This window comes from Euprymna scolopes, chromosome 19 (genome assembly GCF_053919585.1).
Source record: "Euprymna scolopes isolate OS-2025 chromosome 19, ASM5391958v1, whole genome shotgun sequence".
In the NCBI taxonomy this organism is placed as follows: domain Eukaryota; kingdom Metazoa; phylum Mollusca; class Cephalopoda; order Sepiida; family Sepiolidae; genus Euprymna; species Euprymna scolopes.
The window spans coordinates 61,253,705-61,278,959 of NC_136500.1; the positions used below are offsets into that span (position 1 = coordinate 61,253,705).

General features: G+C 31.5%; 1 protein-coding gene across 14 annotated transcripts in view; it reads right to left on the reverse strand.

The window, feature by feature from the left end:
- The window catches only part of LOC145303656 (MAP kinase-activating death domain protein-like), a 602,561-nt gene that overhangs the window by 273,482 nt on the left and 303,824 nt on the right, over positions 1-25,255 (reverse strand). For all 14 annotated transcript variants that reach the window (XR_013873756.1, XM_080145234.1, XM_080145231.1 and 11 more), the window contains one exon: positions 10,631-10,789. Coding sequence is in view for 13 of the 14 variants with exons in the window: in XM_080145234.1 (XP_080001360.1) it covers positions 10,631-10,789 (159 nt within the window). In the remaining variant the exon portion in view is untranslated. The remainder of the gene's footprint in view (positions 1-10,630; positions 10,790-25,255) is intronic.

The following is a 25,255-nucleotide window of genomic DNA, read 5'->3' on the forward strand; positions in this document are numbered from 1 at the left end:
CATCCAAGGCAGTACAGAAGAAATATTTTTTAAGTATCAGTACTCAAAGGTCATTCAGATCTTGTATGATTTTGTTGTTTTACAGCATATCAACAGTTTTGAGTTAATTAAGGTGTGAATCACTCGCAGAGGCGGGAAGAAGAAAGTAGTTCAGAGAGAGAGAGAGAGAGAGAGAGAGAGAGAGAGAGAGAGAGAGAGAGAGAGAGAGAGAGAGAGAGAGAGAGGGTTGTTTGTGTTTTATGGCATATCAACTCTTTTTGGGTTATATCATGCCAAATCCAGTGATTTTGAAGAAAATTTTTTAATAGAATATATATTTTTTTTTTCAAGTCGGTTTCTATTTAACCCATAGTTGGAGCCTTAACAAGTACTACCACACTGGGTCAGAGTGGACCTGGGAGCAATGGCAATTAAAGGGTGGCTCCATACTCCCCAAAGCCCACAAGCTGGGACCTCATCATCGGATATAGTTTAAGGTCATATCCAGGACTGGAGAGAGAGAGGAAGAGAAAGAAAGACAAGGAAAAGGATGATTAAAATATTGTATCTCTAAATATAGGGATACATTACAACAGAACACCGACCACTCTAATTTGTTTATTTATACGTAATCAAGGTCGTTGACAACGAATCTGATAATCAAACCCGTCGTAAATTTACCGTTTGCATAGTATTAACCCCTGAACCCACAAACTACTTTGCGCCATTTTACAGCTTCCATTTAGGCTATGTGCGGGTATGCGGTAACATAAACGACGGCTGTTGAATGTGCCTTCACATATCAAACTGCCTTCACATAGCATACAAATCTTTTGTGGAACATTTAAAATTATATGAAAAAGAAAAACACGTGGGAGGGGTAATGTCAATGTAATTTTTTTTTTTTTTATAGAACATAGAATTTTCAAATTTTTTCTTTCATTGGCGGACAATTTAAAATTTGAAGAAAAAGTTGTCTAAAACAATATTTAAAAAAAATTACATTACAGTACTTTTTGGCGGGAATTTTTTTTGTCTTGCGTAGTTTTAATGCATTTTAAACAAAGTTTTCATGAGCGGTTTACAAAAATATAAGCACCAAACATTTTTATGTTTTTCATTCTTTTTTTTCGTGGGGGTTCAATTATAGACTTCTGTGGCTTAACAGGTGCTTCTACAGTTTAATTAACCGTTATTCCGTAAGTAACATGTCGACATTTACCGATTAGAATACATTTTAACATTTTTTTTTAATGCGTGCCCCAACACCACCCCCGCCTCCTCCCCCAATTTAAACAGAAAACAGTAAAATTTCCTAAAAATGTTAAAAATGCATTCTAATCGGTAAATGTTGGCACATTACTTACAGAAAAACGGGTCATTAAACTGCAGAAGCACCTGTTAAGCCACACAAGTTCTATAATTGAATCCTCCTCGCCAAATAAAAAAAAAGAAGGAAAAACATAAAAATGTTTAGTGCTTATGTTTTTGTAAACTGCATTAAAAACTGCGTAAGACAAAAAAAAAAAAAAAAAAAATCCCCCCAAAAGTACTATAATGTATCCAGCACCATCTTGAACTATTTGCACGTCTGCAGGCTGAGCACAGATTCTGATTTAAAATACAGCTTCTTTACATTCTCATCAAGTTATCTCTGTGAAACTGGCATGAAGATGCTGCAATGTAGTTGTTCCACATTATGTTAAAGGCAAAGATGAGGTTGCCATGCAGTCATCTAAACTCTAATCAGTACAGATCCAGGGGCTCTAATCATTGAATAATTTTGTGTGAAACCAGTCGACTATCTGAATCATAAGCCTCTGAACACTAATTGCTGGATATCTCGAATGAAATAGGGAGAAATACATTGAGGACATTGACAAAAGCTGCTGCAAAGAAGGTGAGTTCCCTCTACCATACTAGAAAACTGCTCACACCTGAGAGTATTATGTACTTTACAAAGTTACCATTTGCTCATGCATGGAATATTGTTGCCACATCTGGGCTAGTGCATCTACCACTAGCCTCTCCCTCTTAGACAGGGTCCAAAAAACAGAGTTTTCAATTTGATATGTTCTACACTATTAACTAAGTTCCAATCCTGTCCCATCGCCACAATGTTGCATCCCTGTGCCTGTTTTACAAGTATTTTAATGGAATGTGCTTTGATGAACTTGTCACACTTGTACCCCCTCGACGTACTGGCCACCCTTGTTTATCAACAAAATCTCACCCCTTCACTATAGAGGTGCCTAGATGCCAGAAAGCTTTCTACTCTAATAGCTTCTTTCCTCGTGCTACAAGACTTTAGAATTCCCTCCAGGTTAACTGACCCTGACTGTATTGACATGCAGCAGATTAAATGTAATGTAAACCAACATCTTGCTCATCTCCTGTAAACATGGTTTCAAATAGTAGCCTCTAACGTCCAAATGGCAACATGTTTTGTTTCAGGTGAACATGAGTAAAAAAAGAAAAAAAAAAGGTTTGAATGCCATATTCCAAAGTAAGTTGCACTAGATATACATACAGCAGTAGGAAGATGTTGGGTGTTACAGCGCTAAAAGAACAGTAAATGAGAAAGAGCACACACAATGGTTCTCATTTACAGCCTAAATACATTGAGCAGTACAGTAAACGAGGAATTAACCACAGCATCCAAGTCTTTGAACTGCATCTTCTCATTCAAAATTAATTGACTAGGTTTGAAATAAAGTGAACAATTGATTAGAATGTGGTTGCATTGAAAAGAAAATCCTCATACGTGTTAATTAGCCAAAGACAACAAATCCCCCCAAAAGGTTAAATTATTGTAAAAACCGACAAAGTCAAATTTCATAATTAAAATAAAAATAGTTTATGAGACAAGGAAAAGAAAATTAAAAAAAAAAAAAACGACAAAAGAAATTCGATTTTATGATTAGCAATTTAACTCTTCTTTCTCAAAAACCATTGGACACAGAATAACAAATAGCAGCATAAACAATGGCAAAGAGGAAAATTAAATCTTTTTGAAGCTGGAAATCAGATTATTATAGTAATAACGCTCATATGATGTGGATGTAATTTCAAGAGGAATGTTGCTTAGAGATGGACCAAGGTCAGATAAGAAGCCCTAGAGCAGAAATCCGGATTAATTAATAGAGATTTCAATTTCTTAATATCTTGAAAGGTGAATTCCGTGCAGTCAGGCAATGCATATCTTTTAATCTACGCAAATGACAAACAAGAAATAAAACCAACCAAAACACATTGATTCAATCAAAGTAAAAATTACAAGTACAAATTTAACTCTGATTTATTATGTACTAGCAAGAAACCCTGGCATTGCCAAGGATTGAATAAGGACCTCTGTGTATTCTTGTTTCATAGTTCGAAATTCCATATAGGTTTCCAAGTCTGAAAAGATGTACTTAAAGAAAGTTGTAGATTACATCACCAAAAACGTTATGAAAATAACAACCAAGATGAGAATAGTAGTTTGAATAATCCAAGTTATCAATCCTCATCTGAAAAATTCTGAAGCTTATGAAATCATGTTACTGATTTCTACACCTAAAGAATCAAAACTAAAAGACAATATTGCTGTATAGAGAGAGATTGGCATAAAAAAATGCAAATTTTAAATTTAGCTCTTTTTGTCAAGTTGTGAAATTTCCTGGAGATCAAGTTAAAAATTAATATATTTTTAAGGAATAAAAAAGGAAAATGAAAGCTCAGATAATGTTATGGTGCGATGTCTTTCTATTGGGACCGTGGAGAAGATATAAAATGACAACACATAGATGGTAAATATTTACAAAAGTAGAGAATAGTATGTAACAGAACTTTGTCATGTATCTGGAAGAGTCCATCTACTCTTGAATAAGGGAAAATCAACATCACACAATAACATATTAAAGAATGCACATTAATCCAGATAAAAAAAAAATTAATTAGCTCGGGCGTAATATACACTTAAAAATATTTTAATTTGTCCAGATTTCGTATATATTATTATAGAGTCATGATTTCAAAAGTAAAAAAGAAAAAGCAAAACTGTAAAATTCAAAGCTGGTGACGTTACCACTGTACCAATGTGACACGCATATGAATTGATTAAAAATTATTTATAAACTTAGATGAATGTACGAAATGTATAACGTTTTGTTCAATTTTTACCCATTTTAGACCCCTTTAAAACAATTTTAACCGGCTAACGACCCATAAAAGAAAGGCCCATAAAAAAATCTAATCATTTGAGGCCCCTAACGCCGCTCTGCGACTTTTAGTTTCAAAGGATATAGTGTTTGAAAATATGATATAGTGTTTGAAAATATGAGGACAGACAGACCGACAGACATATAGTCGTTTATATATGTAGATTTAATATGTCTGGTTTGGTTTGTCTACATTAAGTGATATCAAATATCGGTGGATTTTTTAATGCCAAAATAGAAAGATACAGATATAGAAAATTGAGAAGAAACAAAAGGGTTTGTCTAAATATTCTTTAATATCAATTTAATGATTTGGTTATGACTTAATTATCCAATAACTTGGACTTGAAAACCTTTTTCTGACCAATCCTTTCTTTGCTTTTTTTTCAATATCTATTTTGTTTCTGTTTGTATTTGCATTCTGTTTACCTTTCCCTTTTTATCCCATTTTTATTGATTATATATTTTAAAAAAAATAATTTTCAATTAAAATTTTATGTCTTTTAAGTCTTTTGCTAAATAAAGACTTTGCACATGCGTTTGATTTGATTGCATTTATGTTTATTTAACTTTTTAACTTCTTAATTTTCACACACATTTTTACACTTTATTGTAGATGAATTACATATAACTGTAACTCACTGTTTATCAAATTTTTCAGTTATTTTGATATTTTTAGAGAAATTATATATATATATATATATATATATATATATATATATATATATATATATATATATAGAGAGAGAGAGAGAGAGAGAGAGAGAGAGAGAGAGAGAGATTTAATTTTGATTTTGTAGTTAGTTGTTTTGATCACTATATTACACCAATTAAAAAGTATTTAAAATTTTATCATTTACCAAGCAAAAAAAAAAAAAAAAAAAAAAAAAAACTCAAGCATATTCGATTTTATACAGTTTTTGTAAAAAATTATTTATATTATACAAAAATAATCTGTTTTGAGTTGGTCTTATTCATGAGATCCAGACAAGTCATGAGAAATGATACTGAATATTACCAGATGTAACAAGATCCAAAATGCCAGATGTAATAAGGCCTCAAATAAGCATATGTAACAAGACTCCAAAAAAGATGACAGACTGAGAAATATTGATCCAAGTGAGGATGCTCATGGCTTTTAGCAGAGAACGATAAATGTGAAAAATAACCCGTCAACAAAATGGTTATTTTATTACAAACCCACGACCAGAGGTTAATATGATTTACATCTTCCTCACTCAAATAATAGCAACAAAACAATGACAGAAGCAATGGTGTGTTATAGAAACTCTAGTGTCAACCTTATATATCTTCATTATCCGCATTTCTAATTAAGAATTATGTACACAGTTGATATCACATTACATTCATAAAAACAACAGATTTTAGGATCCAGCCTATGATTTGTAAGCATAAAAAATATAATAAACATTATCACAGTTTTTTTTTTCATAAACCACTGGATGCATTCATATTTATAATGATGAATTTTTTGGGCAACTCATTCTCCAATCTTTCTCAACCGTGAATCTAAATGTGAAGAAAGCAATATCTCTCATATTTCATAGTAAAAACTAGCAAATGGACAAAATCAGAAAAAAAAACTGTTGACAAAGTTACTTATTCACAACAAAAAACCTAACATAAGTCGTTCTCTTGTAACTTGATCAATATAAGTTTAATTTCACTTTCTGGTTGTTAATAAAAAAAATGTGGTGAAACTTCCATGAACAAAGTTTCTTTCTTGGAACATCCTATGTGTGGAACAAAATAGTATGAGGTTGCTTCGAAACTGACTACCATATGAACTTCAAATACTTGTTGAGTTGTTCTCTTGGAGAATTAAATTGTGCCCATTAAACCTATTTTTTTAAATTCTCTTATTGTCATCGTTCCACTGACAAAATTTTTTATTTTGAACACAAAAAAGATGATCATTAAAAATTTGTAAATTAAAATGCATAATGAAGCAACAGAATATTGTTATTTTTAGCATTTATCTTCAAGTAGCATCTAGGTCTTAATAAGTGCTAATCCATTAGTAAAAAAAAAAGACCATATTCAAAGCCATGATTGGTAGAATATTATATGATGTTACAAAAGAGTTCAGCCACTATGAGGAACAAAATTATCGCTGCATGATTCACACTTGGAATCTAAATAAAGCTACTAAAATGGTTTGCATTTAAAAAAAAAAAATTTTTTAATAAAAAAAATAAAAAAAGAGAGAGAAAAAAAATCCCCAAAACAAACCACAAATGAGGAATTGTTTTTTGGATAATGATAGAATAGTGAAAATGTTTTCTATGGAATCAACCGAAATATGGTAACAAAAAAAGTTGCAGAATAGTCAAGAGCTCTATTCTTTGAACCATATTAAAGTTATCTCTCCTGAATTATATTAAGCAACAATGGAGAGCATGTGCTATTATGAAATACATAAAAAATAACTGCTCCATGCATGTGCAAGATTCAAATTTGTTATACTTTCTCGATTATATATATATTCAATGAAGCCCATTTTTTTACTGGTCACAGATTTACAGCACCCATGCATGTCTCTATAAATTGTTTACCCTAGCAATTTATGTTTATTTCAATTCTGTTTAGATCTTATTAATGTAGACTTTTTAATTAAAAGCTACTGTTATTTTCACTTTTATTTAGTATGTTTTATTTGAGTTAAGCAGACATTTTAAAAATAACAATTCTATGCTTAATAATATTTTTTATTTTTTTTTTTAATTTTCTAATGATCTTTTTTTTTGTGTTAAAATACAAAAAATGTCAGTTAGACGTAAAGAAAATAAATTCACACTGTTCTGGTGTTGGGAAATATAAACTGTTCACATATTTCCTGGAACAGTGTGAAAACGTGCTGTTGGTATCTGACTTTATGTACCCCTTTCTCAGCTACATGGTGAAATTATCTTTTTTCTCAAGCTTTTTTTAGTTCATTTGCTAGATTACATAATGATTCGATGAAGAATCACAAACGTTTGTGATACATATAGAACATGCATGGATTTTTCTGATTTGAACACAAAATGATCATTAAAAAATAAAAAGAGGTATAATTAATCAGTAGAATTCTATTATTTTTAACAATGTTTACTTAAATGTAAAAATGCTACCTAAATAGACAATATCTGTATTATATATACAAACAACCATTTCTTTATCATTGTCTTTTTGCATTTATATTTCAATCTTGTCTGTACTGCCAACAAAAAACATATTCTATATGGTGGTTGTGTGTAGGAGAAGAGACAATACATACATTGCTATAAAAAATACAATAAGATATCAAATATTCTTATTTTACAAAGGAGATAATGTCTCAATGTCAAGGAAGATGCAGCCAGAATTCCATTGAAGAGCTCAACAGTTACTAAATAGTCTAACAGAGTCCATAGAAGCCAATGTCAACCTACTGCTTGTCCCATGACTGACTGCACAGAACTATTTTGGTTGCTGTGGACTGTCATGCATGGTCTGCATTCATCTGGGATGTTGTGTGTACGGGGGGGGGGGGGCACTCCACGCATCCTAGGTAAATGTTGGCAAGTTAAATAGTCTAAGTTCAAATTTATAGAGGAATAGTTAACTAGAACATTTGTAGTTTTTAAATGTCAGATAGGTGAACTCAGGCTTATAACAGCACTATTTAATCATCTCATTCTCAAAGGTTAGTGATACTATTTTTGTGTTAGTAACATTGTGTTTTGTTCTTTGCTCTTTTGAGGAATTGAGTAAAGGTGGCCATGAATGTTGCAGCAAACATGCATCAAGTAACATTGCGGCAGGTGGCACTTTTGGTCTTCCATACAAAAAGCAGATTTTAATTTTTTTATAAATCCTTGAAAACTTTCTAAAAATCTCTAAGGTATTTTATTTATAAAATTTTTAAAAAATTATATATATATAATTTTTAAAATCTGTAAAAGTTTATCTTGTCATTTGATTTGTATATACACCTATAATATATATATACAACTTGGATGTCTTCAAGTCCAACGTTAACAAATTCTTAATGAACCACCCCCTTAAGTAAACACTTCATCAAATCTCCACACTAACGTAATGTACTTGCAATAACCCTTATCCCTGAGTGGCTTCCGGGCCTTGATAAGTGGTGACCACTGTGTAAAAAAAGAAAAAAAAAAAAAAAAGGTCTATGACACACCACTGGAATCTTTACTTTGGCACATTCTCATATGGCTCTTGCTTGGATGTTCTCTATTTCTATACACCAAAAATTCAATGGTCACTCTAATGGAATGAAAACGGCACCAACCCTATGTGGGTTTAACCGACTTCCTCCAAAGGAGGAAATTCCATGGGAGTATGAAATTCACAAGTGGTCTTCAGATGCATGTATATCCCCATGAAGAGAGATGATGATGTTAGGTTTTTGCAACACTTGCAGGAAGGTGTCGACATCCCCATAACGCCTGAAATCCCCAAATTTGTCATCCATCTGGTACTGATTAGGCTCAATGTTAATGTTGCTTAACTTTGGTGATTTAACGAGAACCGGTGTGTCCATGTGATTATGCCGTACAACGGGCACTCTCTCATAACAAAAATATGTCTGGCATATGTGAATTGTGTTAAAAAATATCAGTTAAAATGTATCTGTCTTTATTAAAAATGTGATTAGTTGGTTTGTTTTGCTTTATGGCATATTGTTATATAGTTGAGGAACAGAAGAGAAATTAGTTTTATTTATCTTTCTATCTATGTATTGATCACTATATCTATCTATCTTACTGGCAAAGTAAACGAGGAGATGTAAACTATGTTTTGATAAAATTGTCAAAACATGTGAAAATTGTAAACTGGACAAGTTTGCACCAAAAGTCTAATAGCTGACCGGAACGACCTGTTTGTCTGTCGTGTTCTGGTTAGCTGGGAAAATAGTTGAGTTGGATTGAAGACGTCAACAGAAGATGGTCTGAAAGGTGTCTCCTCCAGAGAGAGGGGGGGGAGGGCGAGAGTCTCAGACGTGGGATGTGTAAGAACTAAATACCCAAGTAAAGATTGTTAAACACTCCTCTGCAAATGTCGACTACTTGGGAGAAATAAACAAATATTTATATATTAAAAACACACAGCATCTTGGTCTCTCTTTGAAACATCTACGTTTACACAGAATCCTTCTCCCCAAGATTGGCTAAATATCTTCTAGGGAAATGACAGCAGAAAAACAGGTATATCGACAGTTTATATATCTTGGATTGTTACCAGCTTCCTTGGATTTATTACAATACGCATTAGATCTTTTTACCTGCCGAATACCAAAAACTTCCATTACAGGATTTAGCATGCACTTTCGATTTGAAGTTCAATGTCCTTTTTTTGCAGCATCAATATACAATTTCCCTTATTCTATGTAGCTAAAATGATTTAAAAAATTTAAAAACATTTAATTTAATTTTCTATGTTTATTACCTATCAGGTGAAAACCTTTTATAATATTTGCTAATATTTTCCTCTGAGGAGATGTATAAACATTGAAAACCCATGGATTAAGGGAATATATTTTTCTAAACTGTATTCTTTGTCTTGCATACAATAAAATTTCTATATTTGAAATTTAACTTTTTCAAATCACAGATTTTAAATTCTGATTATATATATAAGAACATATGGTTCAGAAAGTGAAGAAACCCACTATAGACATTAGTAACACGTCACACCGAATCACACAACATTGATATGAACACCATTGGAGCACAATATAACAATAACTCTTTTGGGGCAATTTAATGCTAAATCCAGTTATTTTGGTAAAAGTGTATTTATGCCTCAGGTTGTTAATATAAAAAATATAAAAACATAAGATAAAAAATTGAGAGACACGAAATACTGAGTAAATATAGATAGTTTTATAATAATAAAAATAGTATTCATAGTGTATATTCCTGTTTGGTTTAATTATTTTAATTAATTTTAAAAAAATTACATAGTTTTTTCCATGGCTCATCAACTCTGTTTTAGTAAATGTTCTTATGCTTCAATTCATAATATCTTTAAATATTCATTGATTGATTTATTTCATGGGTGAATAATTTTAAATTATAATAAATAATAATAAATTTAATAATAGTCTGCAAATGATAGATTTGAGATGTTCTATCATTTTAGGTCAGATTGGACCTGGGAGTAATGCCTACTAAGGAGTGACTTTTCACTCTACTAAACTTTCAAAGTGCGGCCTCATCACCAAATAAATTATACTAATTGATGAACTCATTTGGGGAAATTATAGAAAAGTTTTTAAAGATATAAAGAAGCTCCACGACACTTCCTGAAGTATTTTTCATACAACACACTCCGTGCGTGGTATGTAAAATACATTTTAAAAATCTTGATATTTCTAATTGGATTCATTCGTAGATGAACTGTTGAAAAGTAAAAATGTTTTGTGATGAGGAAAAAATACTTACTTGTGTCCTTGCGAGTTTTGCTGTGAAAGCTGTTTTTACAGGGCGAGATTTGAAGAAGCTATGAAGTTGGAAAGCGACAACAGGTCGTGGGTAAAGTCGTAGTGTTCGAGTGTGTTCACTGAAGTTTCCAAGGATATTTGGAGAGTTGAAAAAGCGGACCTGGAAAAAATTTAAGTTAACATTTACTTTCAAACATAAAAGAAATATTCATTCAAGATCTAAACACATCCTATAAATTAAAAAAAATTTGTTAGTCAATAGTTTTTTTTTTTAAACAGACATGCAATTTCTTTAAAATAAAAGGTAAATTTATCATAATACTAGCAAGGAGACTCGATGTTGTCCAAGATTAAATGAGGATCAACAAATGATCCATCCTTTCATACTTTTATAGTTATCAAAATCGGTGAAATCCCCCATTTTTTAATCAAATCGATTGATTTCCTGCTCTAGTTAGAAACCCCCTCTCTGGAGTGCACCAAGAGGAAGCTTCACATGACTCTCCGCAGTGCCTTAGTCCACAATACATAGTAGTCTACATTGCACTGTAGAGAATATACTGTGTATTTAATAAAATTATCTGTAAGTAACGCCCTCACTTAAAGTTTTAAATGCAAAAGTCAAGTATCATGGTTCAATTGTGCTCTAAATAAAAACATTCATTTGATTGTGCTCGTCTTATAAAAAAATCTATAGTTGATTTTATAGGCTGGACCTTTCTGCTTCTTCAGTGATAAAACTTCTCAAATGCATCTGTGATGTTAGGTTATATAAAAGTGTTAACTTTGGTAAAAATCAGATTTCCTTCTTTAATTGGATTTTTTTGATTATCGGTTTTTGATACTTATCAGGTGCATCCTAATGCAAAATCTATTTAAGAACACTCCCAGACATATCAGTACCTTTGTATGTAATTTCAAAAGTTGGCCCAGCCATTCTTGTGTCCATAGAAAACTCACATGCACATAGTTTCTTTTATATAATAGTAGAGATAATAACTATCCTGGCAAAGATAAAAAAAAAAACGAAGATGCAGCAAATAAAAAGACACTGTAAAACCCTCTTCCTTCGCTCATATATGTTAGAGACACAAAGAAGATGTCTACTGATTTCTTCAGGGTAATATTGGAGAGAATAAACTTAAGGAGAGAGAAACTACATAACTAAAAGTATTTACTTACTAATTTAAGCAATGAATGATGCAATGGACAGACACTGAAGGTAAAATTCAGCTTAGATTATTTCTACATTATTGGACATATCTCATTCGCATGCTTCCAATGGAAAGACTGATTTTAAAATCTTTAGTTTCTTTTGCTCAAAAAAATAATATCATTGTCATTATTCAAATTTGTTTTGTTTTCAATTTGAACTGTTGTCTCTGTCTCAATTCTGTTTGCAGATAGGTTATCATGACAGGCACTAAAGGTGACCCTTATCAAAATTCATATTAACTTAACTACTACTTACTGGCGTAGGTTTTCTAAGATGTAATATACTGAAATATTTTTACTTTTTATTTCTCACTAGCAGGAAGATCTGATGTTGCCCGAGATTGAATAAGAATTAACAAATTTTCCACAACTTTGCCCATTTTTTGATCAAATCGATTACCTGCTCTAGTTGAGGGATCTACTGCAGTGCACTGGGAGAAAAATTCACATGTTTTCCTGCAGTGCCTTAGTCCATAATACATTGTAGTCTACATTGCATTACAGAGAACCTACTGTATAAATTTATTTTTACATAATATCAGGTTGACAAGAAAGTTCTTGCGGTGTTTAACTTTTAAGTTCAGATGAACATATTTGGCCTCAAACAAAAATTTATAAAATAATCACCATCAAAATCAACACACTTTTGCCAACACAAAACAAGTGTATTTATTCCAGTAACGTAAAAATCTTGTGTTCTGGTGGCGATCATATTGCTTAGGTTTTTTAAGTATTTCTCATGCAGAAAGTTATCAAGATGCTTGAAAATGTAGTAGTTGGTGAGAGGTCTGGTGAATATGGCAGATGAATCAAAGTTTCGTAACTTAACTCATTCAAGTTCTGCAGGGTTGGTTTAGCAATGTGTGGTCAGGCATTTTCAGGGAAGAGAATTGGGCTTTTCTGTTGACTAATGCTGGATGTTGTTGTTGAAGTTTCTGATGTATTTCATCCATTTGTTGACAGTACTTCTCTGCCGTAAGGGTTTTGCCTGCATTCAATAAACTGTTATGGATGAGACCAGTCACAGACCACCAAACAGTCAGCATGAGCTTCTTTTGGAGCAACTCTGGTTTCAGGAAGTGTCATAGAGCTTTGTTGACGTCTAACAACTGAGCCAAGCTGAGGTGAGCATCATCAGTTGTCATAAAAAGCATACTTTTCATCACAAGTCACACCTCAATCGAGAAACGGGTCATTCTTGTTGTGTAAAAGACACCTCATAAGTGTTTCTTTTGGTTGTCGGTCAATTCATGAGGCACCCATTTATCAAGATTTCTTATCTCTCCAATCTTCCATATGTGGCTGGAAATCATTATATACACTACATCTAATTCAGAAACAAATTCTCTAACAGTTGAGCATAGAATGGCTTCGACTAAAGTTCTTAATTGATTGTTAACATATGATGGCCAACTGCTATGCTCATCATCTTCGACTCTTGTGACTGCCACAAAATTTCTTAAAGAGCTATTGTGCTGTGCATTAAGTAGTGGTTCCTGCACAAAACGCTTTGTTGATATTACAAGCTGTTTCAGCAGCTTTTTGGCCTAGCTTGAATTGAAATAAGAAAATTGTGCGAATTTGCTTTTTTTTTCATCTTATATTCAACGTTCTGAAAAGACATAATTGTTTTAAAACGATTGTAGTTGAAAAAGAATAAAAAGAGCGAAAAACGCTATTTAAAATGATATACAAAGTAAAGGTATAATTATGAAAACTTATTTGAAAATACATCATTTGAAATCAAAATTAAAAATTTTACAAGTGCTTTCTTTTCAACCTAATAGCTTAAATTAAAGTTTAAAATGCAAATGTCACCTATCATGGTTCAATTGTGTTCGAAACGTTTTTGGATGCTCCCCTGCCTTATCACAGAACCTAGTGTTGATTTCATATGCTGGGCCCTTCTGCTTGTACAGTGATAAAACTTCTCAAATACACTTGTGATGTTAGGCTTTATAAGGCCTTTGTTCAAAATTAGACTATTTCTTTTTTAATAGGATTTATCGATTATCGATTTTGATAGTCATCAGAAAGATTTTGATAGAAAACCTACTTAAAAACACTCCCTGATACATAAAGTATATTTGCGTGAAATTTCATAAATATCAGCCCAACTATTGTGGAGCCCATAGGAAACAAATTCACACACACACAAAGTGCTTTTTATATAAAAGTAAAGATATCTGTCGTTCTTTTGCATATTAGATCATATGCCACATTACACACTTCTATAAATCATGTTTGTTTTCAATATACTGTTTATTGATGAATAAATGCATACGTATGTAAATGCAACTATTTCTTCACTATTGCATTTTTTCTTTCTTCTGAAACCAACGTTTATTTATGATAACACCACACACAAAATGGCGACCTCAAACAGTCAATTATTTTAGAGTTCAATGGGCCATCTGTCTGAGAACTACAGAAAAAAAATTAACTGACTTGCTCTATTCCTCTGCTGGAATATATATAGATATCATGTAGACGACACTTAGAGACTTCCACATGATTCTCAGCTGTTAAATTTATAGATATAAAAAAGTGACTATGCGGCCCAACATCTGGTATGTCCATTACTTTTGAAATATCTCAAGAGGGTCACAATCACAGTACAGAACCTCTGTACTCTTTCTTAAGGAATTATGTCTTGTAGTTTGACCCTTTCATGTATCACATTGTGTACCTTGTTACCATAGTTGCTTTTAAATCTATAGTGATGACTGTGTGTATGAAATTACAATTCTATCATCGTTTTCTCTTTTTTTAGACATATAAAAATACAAACTAAAACACAGCAAACAAAATGTTGACCTCCTGTATAGGAAAGAAATAACCAACACGTGCATTGCTAAAAACAAAAGCTAAAAATAAAATACTAGTAGGAACCGTTTCCGGGCGTTGCCTGCGGGAATTTAAAAAAATGCTAACTAAAAAATACTAAGTATTCTTTCTTAATATTATTATTTATAAACCCATTCTTAATATGTGGAGGGTAAAGGCATAATTAACTATTCTGTACTTTCATTTAACATTTAATGAATAAAACTACTGATAAAAATTAAGTTAACTCACACATCGTAATCCCTCCTGAAAAAGTTTGAGTATCTTACCTACTTTTCCCCTTAAAGAATGTTACCAAAGTTTAAAAAAAGTTACTCTTCTAACTGTATATTTTGTACTTTCATCTAACAATGTACAGAATACAAAAACTTGAAAATTCCCCTAAAAAGTGTAAATTTTTACTACCCTCCCCCCTCTCCAATAAAAATTCAACAGTTGGACAGCTTAAAAAGTAAGTAATAAATAGTGGTTGATTAGTTTGTTATATAAAATGAACGTAATAGGAGCACATGTTTAAAAATAGACATCATGATTTTAAAATCTATTATTAAAATGGGGAGAAGTACCATAGACAAACAATATGTATATTCACTTAAAAATTTAGGTGGGTCAAGCGAAAAAGTGCTTCTCCCCAAGGTAAAACTATATAAAAATAAATCTTACAAAAGGCAAGATAATGTACTCTTCTCCTTACATGGATAATTGTTTTTAATGGAGTTATTCCTTGCATGTTTTTTCAGTTGTTATGTTTCTAAAAATGTAAGAAACAGAAATACCACAACAAAGTTAATTGTATAAAACAGAGAAAATAACATGTTCCGTTATTTGTGTAAACAGAGTGTATAAGGTAATCAAACAACATAATCAGTTTAAATACGGTGAAAGTAGTAATGCAATGTGCAAATACTATGCCGAAACATGTCACACATTCCTGGTTCTGTTTAGTAAAAGAGAATTTGTAAGGTTGTTGTAGGTGCCTGAATAAATTATGTAGTTGTATAGAAGCAAAGAGATCTGCTAGTAGGTAAATGGATGTGTTTGGGCTATCGTACTGCTCACTGTATACTAGAAGCTTATGAATAGAATGTTTGTGGATGTCCATTGTCAGTCTATGGGCAAGGAATATTTTGTAAGCTTTTCTAAAAGTATTGTGAAATTGTAGTATGATTATATGGCAGAACACAATTTGTTTACATGTTAGTCGTGTGCAAAGTCGGCTATGTTGGTGCAAGCTGAGGTGTTTATATTTTTTATGATTTTTAAAACAAGGTGTATGCAATCATAATATGTATCATGAGCTTGTAGTTTCAGGTTAAACTGTTATTCTAATAAACGATTAAGAATAAGGGACCATTTATTAAGTGAATCTAATCATAATGTATTATGCATATAATAGTAATATGGTGAAAGGCAAATATTAAATGGGCTTCATACGAAAAAATTACTCAAAAAAGAAAAGAAAGCAGTGAGTTTGGGTTACAAAAGAGAAGAGATTTGCATTGGAATGCAAGTCTTGGTTACTTTCTCAGTGGGATAATGTATTTGAGAGAGTATATCCGACAAGGAACAAAATAGGAATTGTAAAAACGGGGTAAAATGTATTTTTCATGGGCTAAGAATAAGCTTTAGTAGTAACTGTAAGTTGTGAATGTAAACGTTGTGCATAGGAAGTGTTTACTTATAATCCTATAATCTCAAAAGTGTTACCATTATAATATATATATATACTATTTCATAATAATAATAATAATAAAATATATATATAAAATAGTAATAATAATATGTTAAAAGTCCACGTATGCTTCTAGGATAGTGATTTAAAGGTTGTGAGGTTTTTGAAGCATGAAAAACGATGTTACTTTTTGTATTTAATATTTTTATTGTTATTTTTTATATTTCAAGCGGACCTCTGCTCTTGGTCACAAAAAAATTATCGAAATGAAAAAGAAAAAGAAAACCATTGAAAGAACTGTAGATTTGTAGCGTTGACAGCGTTCATTCCTAGCAATCATGTTCGAAAAAGTTCACGTGAATTATTTTAGCCGTTTGTGGAAGAAGATTGTGTTTTTTAATATTTTTTTTAATGTTGCAACGTAAAAGCGTTTAATTCAAACGACAAAAATGATACACAATTGATTTCAATATGTATAATGGAGTAGAAATGAAATTGTTAAACGGTAAAAATAATGTAATTATTAGTTATGAATAATAATAATAATAATAATAATAATAATAATAATAATAATAATAATAATAAAACTATATCTAAAGGAAAAAATGGTCTCACACTTTTTGAAGACACTTATTTTTAAATAAAATTTAAATAAGAAATTTGAAAAACCTTTAAGTGTCTCATATAATGATAAAATAATTATTTATTATTATTTTTTTTTTGTTGTAAGTCCAATATTTCATTTATAAATAGCCTCTTCAGGGTGGGAAGTCCAATCCGTAAGTTTTACATTTCTTTTCTCTTCTACTCAAAGGCACTGCCTTCATTGTAACACTAAAATGAAGAAAAGAAAAAACAAAACAAATAAAGCATAAGTTACTCCCTCCTTATGTGACCATTAGAATAAATAAAGCACACATTATCTCCCCAAACATTTACTACTTGAATAAGTAAGCCATGTTATCCACCCTGTGACTACTACTACTTGAGTAAAACATGAGTTATCCCCCTCTACAATGACTTCTTAAATACTTAAACAATGCGTTTTTATCTCCCTGTTATCACTACTACTTGAATAATGTAAATTAATCATAACTTTTGTTGAGTTTTGGAGAGAAAAGTAAATAGTATACTTTTAGATATTCACAAATTTTTGCCAATTGGGGTGAGGATGTTAGTTTTGCTAGTGTTTCCTACTTGTTTGATAGAAATAACTATTAGTTCTAAACTTTAAAAGATTTTAAGTAAAAAATAGTGAATAAAACTTTGAACAATTGCAAAATGTTCCTATTTTTTCTGTTATTTCTAAACATTTTAGCTTTCTTGTGGACAAACCAGAGTTTTTTACATTAAAAAAGTATGGCTCGATCATATTTTTGAATTCATGCAGTATTAAGTTTGAAAAAAAAAAAAAAAAAAAAAAAAAAAAAGAAAGAAAAACGATAATACTAACAAATTAACAGACACACATACAGTGGAAATATATAAATGCTTTCTTATTAATATTGAAGACAAAAAAATGCATAAAATAAATGCATACAAATATTGATGATGTAAATCTTTGGAGGATACAAATAAGGAGAGCAAAAATTTTGCTTCTTTACCATCAATTTAATCTGAACAAAACTATTGACAAACTCTAAAAGCCGTTTGCAGATTTATGGCTATTGATAGTTGGTTAATATTTCCCCAAGGTATTTCCCAATGTGGATATTTCTCTGGTCTGGTTGAGTTTGCTGAAATAGAATAGCAGAAAAAGCAACAAAGAAAACCTCATAAACTTATTCCAACTTAGCTTTATTAACAGGGTGACAACTACGTCTTCAGGGAGAAACTTCTCTGATCGACAAGCTGCCTTTGTTTCCAAGTTTCCTGTACAAACCTGAAGTCCCCCCCCCCCAACCATTCTCAGAGCGTTCTTTCATTCAAAAAGCCTGTCGAGAGATTCTGTTTATTTTATATTCAATTATATGGTTATTACTTTTATGTATTATTCAATCCCTGAAGATTACTGTAATGAATACACTTAATAGAAACTAAAACGTCAGCGAAAAAGTTTTACAGTTAATGGAATGAGAAAACACTTTTATAAGTTTTTATATGATGTCATTTTAAAAATAGGCACAAACACGATTTTCTCTAAAAAAAAAAAAAAAAAAAAAAAAAGCTGTGTAGAAAGTTAGTTTGATAATATGGTAAAATTAACAATTAAATAGAGTGCACATATCATTGGGGTACTAGTTTTAACATTGGAGGGAAAAATAACATATTTAAAAGAAAAAAATAACATCTTTTCTTCTGATTTTTGCATATCTGAAGATAGTATTAAGCATACCGAAACATAATATGAATTGAATAAAGCCTACAATTTTTTCCACCAGCTGTAGCCTTTTGAGATGAAACAAATGTTTCCGTATATAACACTTGTCATAAGCATATCAATATGCTACTACTAAGCTGTACTCATATATTGAGCATTGTTGAAGTAAAAGCAGAGAATATATATAACTACTTAATTTACTCACATAAAATTAATATACGAAAGTATAGATTTATGCGTAAACTTTAAGTATTTACTTCAAAAGTGCTCAATACGTAGGTAGAGCTAGTTAGTAAGTTATAAAATGTATATGGCGATTAAGCTAAGCTGTACTCATATATCGAGCATTGTTGAAGTAAAAGCAGAGTATATATATATATATATATATATATATATAGTGAAATCAAAGGAGCTGTAATGCTTCCCTGATATAAGCAATGGTAAACTTCGATCTAATACAAATATCAAGTATTTATATACAGATATTTTAAGCTCAACCAAATAAAAAAAGCTCAATACACAAATAATAGAGAGTAGAGCTTATTATAAGAGAAAAGAAATTAAACTTTTAGTTTTATTTTAATTTCTTTTCTCTTATATATCTATATAATTATAAAACTCAAATGACCTTGTAACGAGTGATGTAACTCACTTTCCGGTTTATAACATACTGACCCAATGGCTCACGGTTAGTCTAGTATATATATATATATATATATATATATATATATATATATATATACTAACAGGGAGACTCGCCGTTGCCCGGGATTGAATTATGATCAACAAATATTTCACACTGCTATATTTTTCTTGTCATCGTCGAAATTAGTGAAATCGTCCATTTTTCAATCAAATCGATTGATTGCCTGCTCTAGCTGAGGATTCGTTGAAGTTTACCGGAAGGAAACTTCATATGCTTTCCTGCACTGACTTAGTCCACAATAAAAGAATAAAAGAATAAACAGCTGTCTATGGATATATATATATGTTCACTGCTTATGGCTTAAGTACTCTGTAAGGAAAGATAATGATTTTCACAGAGCATAAAGCAATATAGTTCTGTTAGATTCCCAGTAGCGTCGAAAAATTATGTAAACAATATAATTAGATAAAGCTCTATAATTTCCTTTATTGTTAGTAGAGAGTTTGTTGGTGCTGGTGAAAATATCCGGCATCGTTGATCACAATTGAAAGTAATCTGGCGTTTATGTTTTGAATTTCAGTGTGGATACAGTTGCTGTGTCTAGCCATACTGAAGCGTCATGATAATGGATTAAAGGTCATTTTATTATATTCTTTGTTTGATGATTTAATAAACTTGTCAAGTATTTAACTTTACCTTTTTCTTCATCATTTCATTATTTCCTATAATAATGCTTCATCGCCAATACCTATCTGATCCTCCTTATCACAATAGAATCTAAGGTAAAATAATTATCTTTATATTATTCAAATATGCGTAGTAGTAAGTTATGGAAATATTTTAAGGCAATTAAGTTACATAGTGGCTTCCATGTTTCATCTCCATAGGAAATCGTCAGGCTATATATATATATATAATATATATATATATATATATATATATATATATATATATTTCATAAAATAAAATAGACGTTCTTTGTCTATTAATTCTATTTTTGATCCTTTCCAATTTACGAATAGCAGTTTTCATTTCTGGCAGGAACTGGCTGATGTAATCACCATATTTATCATAAGTCCAAGTACTTTCTAATCCTTCAGAATTCATCGTCAGGGTTAAATTAATCTAACTAGTTTTGAATAATTTACATCCTTTTTTTTTTTTAAAGAGAAAAAATGCTGTCTATACATATATATAAGAGAGATTATGGATAAAATACAGGATATATCATAAAATGAAAACTCATGGAGACAGAATTTATGAAAGAAAAATATATATCCATAATCATATGATAAAACATTGTGACTTCTTATATAAATCTTTTAAAAGCTAACTAAGCGACCGATTGGTTAAACGCTGGTATATTAATGTATAGATTTGTACCATCAACTGACTAAGTAGGTAAAGTTATAGAATAAAGTTACCATCTGCTTTCAATTTAAGGGAAAATTAATGGAATTTCACAAAAGTATCAGAAATGTCAGTTACAAAAAAAAAAAAATAAATAAATAAAAAATAAACACTTTTTCAAACGCTGTTGTCAATCAAAAACCCTTGTTGTCATGGTAACTAACCAGACTGACAACCGTTTACAAACTGACTTATTACTTCTCCCAGTTATGTAATTTTCTTCCTCTCCTTTTACACTACTGCTTGTAACAAAAGATTCTCTCTTGTTAGATCTCAAAGCTTTTATCTGACATAAGAAAAACAGGGTAGTTCAGAAAGAACAGATGCTGACTAAAAGGAAATGACATTTTAGTCTTTTCATAAATATAAGATCTCATGAACTGATATGAGATCTTGTATGTAAAACAAAAAACAAGCAAACACTGCCCCGCACAGAAAATATAAAATGAAGAGAAAGAAATTAACATATCACAACACTGCTATCAATTCCTCTATTCCTATCCTCATCTTATTCACTCTTCTTCCCACAATCTAATATATTCAATATGCAAACAAGCAAGCAACTTATCAAAGTTTTAGTATTACATAAATCTTTTGATGAAGAAATAACATGTACAAGAAAAAGAAATTTGAAAAGTAATGGAAGTAACGACTTTAGTAAAATGATGCAGTTTGGCTAATTAGTGTTGTCATAGATTGAGGCCAATGCATAATGAGATACAGTAGCGTCCAAAAGTTAAGGGCTAGTAGTTTCAAGACAAGTTTAAGTACTTTTTAAGAAAAACCGTTCATTTAAAATACTTAATATGCATATATACTTATAGATATACTCATCACTCATGTCTCGCCTAAATTTAATAAGCATCCGTTGGATATTTTTAAAGTTATGACCAATAACACAAAAGTTTGTCCAAATTCTCGTGGTCCAAAAGTTAAGGGCTAGGCGGTATAATCTTTAATTATTATAACAGTAAGGTACTGTATAGGTGTAAGACAGGTACTATGAATAATCCTACTTCAAATTTTTACTAAAGAACATTAAAATTATTGTAATTGAGTAAAAGAAATGAGTGTTTGTATCGCACTAGTACAACATGGCAGCAAAACAACGTCGTCCCGTTTCTGTCGAAGAAAAACAGCTAATTATTCATCTTCATAGTAATGGCAAGAAAACTTCTGAGATTGTTGACACCGTAGGAAGGTCTCCTAGTGTAGTAAAGCGTATTGTGGCACATTTCAAGCAGTCAGGATCAGTGGCAGCTGCACCAAAATCTGGTAGACCTCGAATCACAACTGCTCAACAGGATCGTCTTATTGTCAAAATGTCACTTAAAGACAGATTTAACACTGCTGCTAAAATATCTCGAGAACTAAAGCAAAGGTCTATTGTTCAAGCGTCTCGGCAAACTGTTACACGCCGGTTGCATGCTTCTGGATTGCAATCTCGAGTGCCAGCAAGGAAGCCTCTTATCTTCAAAAAGAATCAGAAACTCCGCCTCGCTTTTGCCCAAGAACACGTTGTGTGGACAACCGAAAACTGGTCCCGTGTGCACTTTAGTGATGAATCGAAGTTTAACGTTATCGGATCTGATGGCAACACGTATGTCCGGCGAAGAACTGGTGAGAGATTGGAGGTTAAGTGCGTGAAAAAAACTGTGAAATTTGGAGGAGGAAGTGTAATGGTTTGGGGGCGTTATGTCAGCTGCAGGCTGTGGAGTACTGATTCGTCTGCAAGGTGGAATAAATGCAGAAGTTTATAAGCAGATTCTACGGCAGCATGCAGTTCCTAGTCTTCGGTTGTCGCTCTATCAACCTACAATTTTCATGCAGGATAACGCTCCTTGTCACACTGCTAAGAAAGTAAAAACATTTTTAGACGAGGAAGAAGTTGAAACGATGCGTTGGCCCCCTCAGAGTCCAGATCTTAATCCTATTGAGAATATCTGGAAAATAGCTGGTGAACGTGCTCAATTTCAGTGCCCAAAAAATCAAGAAGAACTCTGGCAGTGCTTACATGCTGAATGGAGTGCGATAACGCCAGCGTTTTGCAAGAAATTGGTGGATTCCTGTGCCAAGAGGTGTCAATAAGTCATAAATAGCAAGGGTTTGTTTACCAAATACTAGTTAGTTGGTAATTTCAGCCATTCACAGCAAGGACAAAAGCCGCAATCGTGTTAGCCCTTAACTTTTGGACACACAAATTTTGAACAATTTTATTTAAAATGGTAGTTATTCAAAAAATACTTAGTGTAGGCTAACGAAATTATGACCCATTGAAGATATACATGTTATCTATATAATTGTGAAGTAATTTTTTGTTGTTCGTGTGTATTTGTTTCAAATATATGGTTAAACTTGCTAAGGTTTTACTAGCCCTTAACTTTTGGATGCTACTGTATATGTCTTCCGTTTAGTTTCATGTTCCACAAAAAAAAAAAAAAAAAAAAAAAATGGGGAATGCAGTGTGCTTAATTCAGAAAAACATTATCTTTTTTATAATTTTTTAAAATGTCTTTCATATTATATAGAACATTAATGCAATGCATTTTATTCCAAAAATACATCAAACGCGTTTGAATATTTTAACTCATAATCATCATCATCATCATCATCATTCTGTTTGGTTTAACATCTGTTTTACGTGTTGGCATGTGCTGGATGGCTTTTAGAAAAACTAATTTATCTCTGGTCAGGTCTTTATTTATCCTTTTTTTTCTCTTAAATTTATCACTTTCTCCTAATTTTTCTCTTGACCTTTGCCTACTATAAGTGCAAAAGTTTTTCCAGCTTGTAAAAGAGGTATTTTAAACCAGTGTAATTCATTTCATGCATATTGTTTTTGCTAAAACATTACCACGATTAATTTATAGCTTTTTCCTTCAAATTTTTAAAGCATCATTTACATTTTTCTGCAATATTTTCACTCGTTTTGACCCCAAAACGACCTTCTTTAGTTAATAGAAAAGAAGTCATCTTCGATTATGATAATGCTCGGCTTCACACAGCAATATTGACCAAACATCTCCAAGGAGAATTTGGTTGGGATCTCTTTCCACATCCTATCTATTCTCCTGACCAACTTGGATTATCACTTATTTCAAGGATTACAAAATTATTCACATGATTTCCAGGTTAAAATAAAGAATTTTACAAGCAAGACATATAGATCAAGTTATAAAGGGCAAAGGTCATTACTGCTATGAATAAAGATTTTCAAAAACAGTTTTTCATTTTCAATATGAAATTTTAAATAGGCAAAAACTTTTGCTCTGACCTAATACCTCAAGTGTTCTATAAATACTAACCCAAGAACTCATCCATTCTTTCAACATGACCATACCAATAAAGTCTCCTGTTCTGCACACATTTCTCTATACTATCATAATCTAATTTTCTTCTGAAGTCATCAGATTTAAGCCTGTCTTTAATATTCACAATTTACATTATTCTCATATACTTCTGTTGGATATTGACCGAGTAACACCGAAAGGTGTGCTGGTCGATGTTTATTATGATGCTCATTATTAATTTTTGTAAAAATAGAATGTTAAAAAGAATGTTATCATAGCGAAATAAATATTTAGAGATAAAATGATTTATGTTAAAATGTTTTAATAGAAAGGAATGTTTTCATAACTAGCACAAACAAGAATGTTTACTTGGTGAGAAAGAATGTTAGAACATAAACAAAATGATGTAATGAGATAGGTTGGAAATACATGTATCAGTTAGTTAAGAGTTGGGAGTCAGAGAGAGCAGACCCAGTCAGTAGTCAGAGGAAGAAAGATGATCCGTGAACTGTAATAACAGAGGAAAATGTCGATAGTAAAAGTTTAAGACTAGCATTGCAGCTTTCCAAAGGGGGGAAACATTGGTAAATAAAGCTGCTGTAAATACCACCAAGGCTCCAGGTCATATGAATCCTCGTTTACATCTTTTCCAAGGATTCATCAAATCAAAATCAACCCAGACGGATAAGGTATGTTTCTCCATTGACCAATGTAAAACCCCGGAGATTATTATCCATCCCCTTTTGTTAAATTGTTATATATCCTGTTTAGACAATCACTAGACGATCAATAGACACATTCATATGTGGACGATCAAATGGATTGATGCATAAATATATGTACACGTCAATAAATATGCATCATATATACAACCCTGACCACACTATATAACATTTCTCTCCATGCAACACATTAATGATAGAATGATTGTGTGGCTTAAGTGTGAAAGTATTACCTTGCATCACCATCAGTATGACACGATAACAACCACCTTATTTTGTGTGGTTTATTTTTTAAAATGGTAAAAATTATAATGGATACTTCTACTTTTCAACAATGCTGTAATTTTGAATAGTCATTTTACTGCTTTGATAACCTTTATGGCCTTTTTAGCGAATGTCTTTGCTAGTTACAAAATTACAAATGTCTTTTAGTCTTGAATGCCTGGAGAAAAATTGAGCCGCTAATAACATATTAGCTAAAAAGGCTGCAATAAGCTAAAGAAA